This window comes from Arachis ipaensis, chromosome B01, assembly GCF_000816755.2.
Source record: "Arachis ipaensis cultivar K30076 chromosome B01, Araip1.1, whole genome shotgun sequence".
Classification (NCBI taxonomy): domain Eukaryota; kingdom Viridiplantae; phylum Streptophyta; class Magnoliopsida; order Fabales; family Fabaceae; genus Arachis; species Arachis ipaensis.
In genome coordinates this window covers 72,664,883-72,672,316 of record NC_029785.2, presented here as the reverse complement: position 1 = coordinate 72,672,316, position 7,434 = coordinate 72,664,883, and the positions used below count along the sequence as shown (strand labels likewise).

The following is a 7,434-nucleotide window of genomic DNA, read 5'->3' as shown; positions in this document are numbered from 1 at the left end:
CAAAAAAGTTTCATTTAACTTCAATGTAGTCCCACTGTAAGGTCAACGTTAAATAATTAACGGAATGTCGTACATGACAGCAGTACAAGAACAAGTTCGATAATTTGGAGAACAAGTACAAGTTCTAAAGACACAAAATCAACTGTAAATGCATCAATACATTTATTTATCATTTTTCTTAGTTCTATAAAAAATATTTTATTTTAATAATAAGAAGAATGATAAATAAATATACTTTTTCCTTGCTTTTTCATTTATCCATGCACCTCTTATAATTTTAATTTTAATAATTTTTGGATCATTAATTCAGAAGCTATAAATCATATTGCATTTAATTTATCTTAGTGTTTTTTATTTTTAATTAAATTTATTGTTGTTCATATGCCTAATTGTTCAGGTGATTGCTTATTATAAAAGCATTGTAAAATTATTTTTTTTAGTTATTCATGATGTTGTTTTTTTTTTTTTTTTGGGTGACTATGATGTTGTTTTATATTAGTTTGACTTTATTTTTTTTATTATAATGCAATTTAATTCAAAATTTTAAATGATTGCGATTTACATCGTATTAAATTGCTTTATTTTTTAATTTAAGTTGATTTAAATTATTGTGATTTGAATTGGATTGAATTATATCTTATAAAAATTTATCCAATTCAAATTAGAATCATATTGAATTAAATAAATTAAATTAAAATATAAAATCAATCTGATATTGTTTTGGTGATTAAAATTAACCTGATATAAAATCCAAAATACAAGCCTACAACTAAGTACTAACAACTAACAAGTAACATTAGACATCATTGTCGTCCAAGCGAATTGGTGAGAGGATTGAAGCTTTCATTGATTCCGCCAATACACCAACAACATTACTGTTAGTAGGCCGACATTGGAACAATGATCTCTAAATCCTTCACACAACTACACTCTAACGCTGAACGTACAATCCCATTCCGGTTTCCCGGTGTCGTTTCCCTCCTCCCATTGTCGTTTTTAAACTAGGGTTTTCATTCTCCGCATCGAGACGGGAAGCTCAGGTCAATCATCCAGGAGATTTCGACTCAAAATTTTCTCTTTGCAGATTTTCGCCCTTTAATTTAGTTCGAGCTTTAGGTTTTCGTGTTTAAGGAACGATGAACAGTAACAATCCAGGTAGGAACGTTGCGGCACCGTCGTTTTTAGGGAATTCCGGAGCTGCCCCTCACCCCATCGCCGGTACCGCCGCCACCACCACCGCTGCTTCCACTTCGTTACCCGCGACCCACCCACAACCCCATCTTTTGTCCCAATCACAGCCTCCTCAAACCCAAGGTGGTTCTCACTTCCCCGGGCACTTTCAGCTCTCACAACCCCAAACCCAGTTACTTGCACAATCACAGTTTTCACAACCCCATTCCCATGTTCAATCCATCCCTCAACACCAGCAGCAGCCACCGCCGCGCCAGCCGCAGGCTCATCCTGCTAGCCAATCTCATGGTTCAAGTGGTAGTAGTGCGGCGGCAGCGGCAACTCCTGCTTCAACTGCCAAGCGCTCCGGGCAGAGGCCGCCTACTAGGCCGGCCGGTTCTTCAAATACTAACCAGTCTTCGGCTTTTAAGACCATGGAATTGACGCCGGCTCCTCTAAGGAGGAAGAGGAGCTTGCCAGAGAAGGATAAGAGGATTCCAGATAAGGTGGCCGCAGTTCTGCCTGAGTCTGCTGTTTATACTCAATTGCTTGAGCTTGAGGGACAGGTTGATGCTGCTTTGTCTAGGAAGAAGATTGATATACAGGAGGCTGTGAGAAGCCCCAGATGTGTTCAGAAGACTCTTCGTGTTTATGTGTATAATACCTTTTCGAATCAGAATAGAATCGATACTGAGAAGAAAATGGCAGAGGAGCCTTCTTGGTCACTTAGGATTACTGGGAGGATATTGGAAGATGGAAGAGATCCTGTGTTGGCTGGAGTCTCGCAGGGGTTGAACCCTTCATATCCCAAGTTTTCGGCTTTCTTCAAGAAAATTACCATATACTTGGACCAGGGGTTCTATCCGGATAATCATCTTATAATATGGGATCCTGCTCGTTCACCTGCCCAGCAGGACGGTTTTGAGGTGAAGAGGAAAGGAGACAAGGAATTCACGGTGGTGATGAGACTAGCAATGAATTATATACCTGAAAAGTTTGTGGTTTCAACAGCACTGTCCAAAGTTTTAGGGATTGAGTTTGATACTCGGCCTAGAATAATAGCTGCTCTATGGCAATATGTGAAGTCTAGAAAACTACAAAGCCCAAATGACCCTTCATTCTTCATGTGTGATCCTTCTCTCCAAAGGGTGTTTGGGGAAGAGAAAATAAAATTCTCCACAATTTTACAGAAGATATCACAGCAGTTATCACAACCACAGCCTATACACGTGGAGCATAAAATCAAGCTTTCTGGAAATTGTCCGGTTGGAACTACATGTTATGATGTGCTGGTTGATGTGCCTCTTCCACTGGAGAAGGATATGTCTGCATACTTGGCAAGCATTGAGAGGCACAAAGAGATTGATGCGCTTGATGAAGTGATTTGTAGTTCTATGAAGAAGATCCATGAGCATCGCAGAAGACGGGCCTTCTTTCTGGGATTTAGCCAGTCTCCAGCAGAGTTTATTAATGCTTTGATTGCATCACAGAGCAAGGATCTAAAGCTTATTGCTGGAGATGCCTGCCAAGATGAGGAAAAGGAAAGACGATCTGAATTCTACAAACAACCATGGTAAGCAGTTTACTACTTTTTTACCTTGTACTTTGAGTCTCTGATGCAATAGGCATACCTGAAAATTTTACATTATGGTTGGCTGGAACCTTAATATTTGTTAACTCAAACTTGGACATGGAAGAGTATAGCAACCCTATGAACAAGCACTCTCACAAGAGAAGTTTGTTCTATCAATGGGAAACAAGCAATACTATGAAAGAACTGCTTTTACACTTAGTGCAGGACTCACACAGTACTTGAATACTTTTTGCTATGGCATTGTCTTGCAGTGTCGCTGTCTGATCCAAGCTTATTTAGATTGCAACTAATAGAATAGTGTATTACTACCATTTTATGGTTTCTACTGAGTTCCGTTTGCGTTCTTAGTGATGCATAGGTTATTCAGAGATCAACTGTTTAAAATTAGATTGGGGCTTAAGGCAGTAGAGGATATAGTCCAGATGAAATATTACGGTAGTGGAGATAAAACTGATCCGTAAATCCATAATAGCTGAGCAACAATAGAGAGTAAAAATGGAAGATATGACTAGGATGTTCTGTGCCTTCTGTTCATTAGATTAACATATTGCCTAAAACTGTGATTGGGTTGTGTTCCTTTTTTTCCCCTCAGGGCTGAGGATGCTGTCATTCGCTACCTGAACCGGAAAAGTGCTCGAAGTGATATTCCTGGAAGCACCTAACAACAGAAAGTTGTGAAATAGGTTTGCTTGTTTGATTTTTTTTTAACCTAATGCTTTGTATATCAGTCTTATGCTTTTCTTCCAACATAGCTAAATTTCATGCTCATTTATTTTATTTTATTTATTCCTTTTTTTTTTCGGTGTTATGATCAAACTAGCAGTAATAAAATAAGGTTTTACTGACTCATGGATTTTTAACAATGCGCCCAACGGTTATGAACTGATATTTCTTTTTCTTTTAATTAAAAAATATCAATTAACATGTTTAAGAGACTTGTAGCCTTGGGAAGTATGGTCTTGCCCTCGCTTTTAAAATCATACTGAGTTCAGAATAAGTGACACCCGTCCGGTGCTTGTTTTGATTATTGCAGCTTGTTCCTCGCTGGTCCTCGACGGATTTTGCTAGTTCATAATAGAGCTGTTTTTCTAGGGGAGGACATACCAGCTTTGCTTTGCTTCATGCTAGACTTAGGCGACTCATGCAAGGTGAGTTGGTGACATGTGTGCGGCCTTAGCCAGAATAACATGCTATCTCCTATGATTCGGAGACCTGGAATCTGCCGGAGCTAGGATATGTTGATGTTCCATGCAGATGGGAGTTTTGGGATAAAAATCGGGGCTATTTTTGCCGCAATCTTTCAAGATGACCATGGCAGGTGGATGTAGGTAGTACAGTGCACTGAGCTGTTGGGAATTTTCTAGTGGCCGGTCTGTGATCATCATTGGGAAGATCTAGAGGCTTCTTTTCCCTGCTGATGGTCTTGTAAACTTGTACTGTAATTTGGTGGTTCTTTTTTGGTTCTTGTTTTTATTTTTTGCCTTCTTAGTTACCAAAAGGAGAATGAAAATTTTTTTCCCGGCCTTTATTTTGCAATTGGCAACCTTCCGTTAACTCAATCCCCCTACTCTACCAAAAACCGTTATTTTGCTAGAGATCACGTCCAAATGCATCCATATAACTATGATTTTGTGTTTTTTGTTTTAGTACAATAATGAACAATGTCTTTTTCGATCATCATTTGAGTAATAAAGATTTTATTTTAACAGTTTCTATACGCAAATGGTGGGATTTTTTTGGACTTGAATAGTTGAATGATTCTTCAAATTTCGGTGTTCTTCAGTGGTAGTCTGGTAGACCCTTTAAATTTTTTTTTTCTTTTCTTCTAAGACCCTTTACTTTTCTAATAAGTAATAAGGGAAGATGCCCAACAAATAGTGGGGAGGAACAAGGTCAGGGCACAGCAAAGCTTTTTTTCCAATATGCTATTGTTCTAACCCTTTATTATTAAAAATATTATTTTTGTTTTCAAATTATTTATCTAGATGTTACCGTTTTGAGCTATTTTTTTTTTGTTATGGAAGTAAAAGTAGTGATATATAACATTGTAAGTTTTGGTGTTTTTTAAAATTGTGAAAAGTATACAAATCACACAGTCCAATTTCTGTACCTTTACAAATTGGACGGTCCGATTTGTGTATCTCTAGAAATCGGACGGTCCGATTTTTGTATCTTTAATAAATCGAATTGTCTGATTTTTACTTCTTTAATTAAACGATTCGTCGATTCCACATTTGAAAATAATACATCAACAATCCACATTTTAAAAAAATGCTATTACCACTCCAATATTATATATACTAGCGGCTCAACAGGCACTAACGTGCCTGTTCAGCCGCTTTTCTATTGTTTTTAAGAAATTAGACAATGGATTTGGAATAGGAATTATATTAGTTGATATAATATGATTGCTGATTCGTTGAATTTTTCAATTATATTTGTCAGAACATAAGGTAGCAAGACACAAAGAAAAAGAATGATTGCAAGAGCATGATTGAAAGTGAAACAAATATTTAACTCTCTTGAGTAAAATACGATTGAAGGCGCAGAAGTTTTTGTTATTGAAAGTGAATCGGTATTTAAATTGAGTACGTATTAATAGTTTTTTTTATTGAAAGTGAATCAACTTTAAATTCTGTCGTGGGTTGAAAGTGAATCAGTTTTAAATCTGTCGTGGGTTAAAGCCAGTTTTTAAAAAAATAAAATAAAATAAAAAGAATTGAGTACGTAGTAGCAATTTTTTTGATTGAAATATGTTTTTAAGTCCTGTCATAGGATAAAGTCAATTTTTAATAAAAAGAAAACAGGGGTAAAATAAGGAGAAAAGAAAAAATTGGATACCACAATTCCATATCCCATCATATATTGGTATAGATAATATTTTTTTAGTAATTATTCATTAATAAATGTTGAATTAACATTACTATTTTGTCCATAAATTTAATTTGTAAAATGAATTATTTGAGGGCAAATGGTGTCTATAAAAATTGGACACCAAACTCTGGTATTGGTTTTATATATTGGTATAGATATATTTTGACGTGTTGATTAGGAGGCAGGAAGAAAAAGTGCTGATGTAGAACATGTCTTCGTTGCTCTGTGTTTATCCACCTAATTTCCTTCTCTTACTTCACTAATTCCAAAATGAGTACAATATTTTTCATCATCAAAGAAATAGAGAGAATTCATATGTAAGTATGATACTGTTAGTAATTTTTTAGAGAAATTGAAATGAAAAATCAAATTTGCATTTTTTTTTCATTTATTTTATAATTTGGTTCATTTATTTTATTTCAATTGATATTTGATTATCTAAACATGATCCAATCCGATTTTATTTATTTATTATTTTCATTTTATTTTATTTCAGTTTCTATCTACTTTTCTAGAAATTTAGGTAGTGTTTGGAACAGAGAGATGGAAAGACAGACACCGAAATAAATCTCAGTATTGTATTTAGTGTAAAGTAAGATAGAAAGAATGAAGTTCTAATTTAATTTGTACAAAGAGTAAAGTTGAAATTAATTAATTAAAATGAAAGTATTTTAGATATAAAATATTATTAGAGTTTCAGTATCTGTTTCTAAAAATTTTAGTTTCCTATATCCCTTATTTTTAGAAGTATAAAATACTAAAATTTTAGAAATTGAAATTAATACCAGTTTCTATATCAACAAATATGATACTAAATCTCAATTTTTTGTCTCTATTTCAATACATGAAAACAAATACTACCTTATAGATAGGTACCATACGTATATGAGTACCACTTATTTCCTTGAAGAACATTAGTTTGTATGATAAATATGATACTCATTTTGGAATTAGTGTGGCCATAGAAGAAAATTAGATGTCAATATGAAATTAACATAAGAACTAGAATTGTGTATTACTGAAGTATCTAATGTTGCATTTGTTTCCCAGGATTGAGACTGAAACTGAGGATTAGGATAAAGTATTGTGTTTGGTGATCAGAGATTGAAATTAAAATTTTAGTTTAAAATATAAAATTTTAGTTTCTTTTGTATTTTAAAAAAGTGAAGATATAGGGGACTAAAATATTTTAAAATGGAAATTTTATAACATTTCTTTTTAAAAATACTTTCATTTAACTTTTTAAATTCTAAATCTATCCCTTAATTTCTATATTTATCTTAAACCAAAAATAAAATTAAAACATACCTCAATCCAATACATTTTATACCAAATACAATAAAAAAAATTTAATTCAATCTTTATCTTTCAGTCTCCGTCTCCTTTCTAAACGTCACTTTAATTGTTCTACCAATACACTAAGGATTTTGCTATATATAGATAGCAAATAATCGGCACAAGAATGCACTCTATTACAACTATCAAAGATAATACATATAAAAGGAAACTAACAAGATAAACTCACTTGCAGAATGACTAAAAGTGAATTTAAGCTAACTAAGACCCTTTGGCACTAGATTCACACTACACGACTCTGCATGAGGTGCAAGTTCAATATGAAATTAACATAGGAGGCTTACTTACTTCGCATTTACAAGTTCCATGTTTCCACAATTTTAGGCATTTTCTATTTTGAATACAATATCAACCTTTTCCTCCTTACATTTTCATTCTAGTTTATATATAAATTTACATACTTTACATACATATGAGTGCCATTTATTTCGTTTATCAAC

The 7,434-nt window shown here is 34.0% G+C and overlaps 1 protein-coding gene across 3 annotated transcripts; it reads left to right on the top strand.

The window, feature by feature from the left end:
- LOC107631613 (SWI/SNF complex component SNF12 homolog) lies at positions 772–4,472 on the top strand. Of its 3 annotated transcripts, none has more exons than XM_016335114.2 (3): positions 772–2,743; positions 3,357–3,447; positions 3,893–4,472. In XM_016335114.2, the coding sequence occupies exons 1-2, from the start codon at positions 1,137–1,139 to the stop codon at positions 3,424–3,426; spliced, it is 1,677 nt and encodes a 558-aa protein (XP_016190600.1). In that variant the 5' UTR covers positions 772–1,136; the 3' UTR covers positions 3,427–3,447; positions 3,893–4,472. The 3 variants fall into 3 exon arrangements, with proteins under 3 accessions (XP_016190600.1, XP_020978015.1, XP_016190592.1); XM_021122356.1 differs by having other exon boundaries at positions 3,857–4,472; XM_016335106.2 differs by having other exon boundaries at positions 3,798–4,472.

What these genes read in the sequence shown, in the direction of transcription:
- LOC107631613 (XM_016335114.2), top strand. Translation starts at nt 1,137, where the DNA reads ATGAACAGTAACAATCCAGGTAGGAACGTTGCGGCACCGTCGTTTTTA. An exon ending in GAATTCTACAAACAACCATG is followed by an intron (nt 2,744 to 3,356) that starts GTAAGCAGTTTA and finishes TTTTCCCCTCAG; the next exon opens with GGCTGAGGATGCTGTCATTC.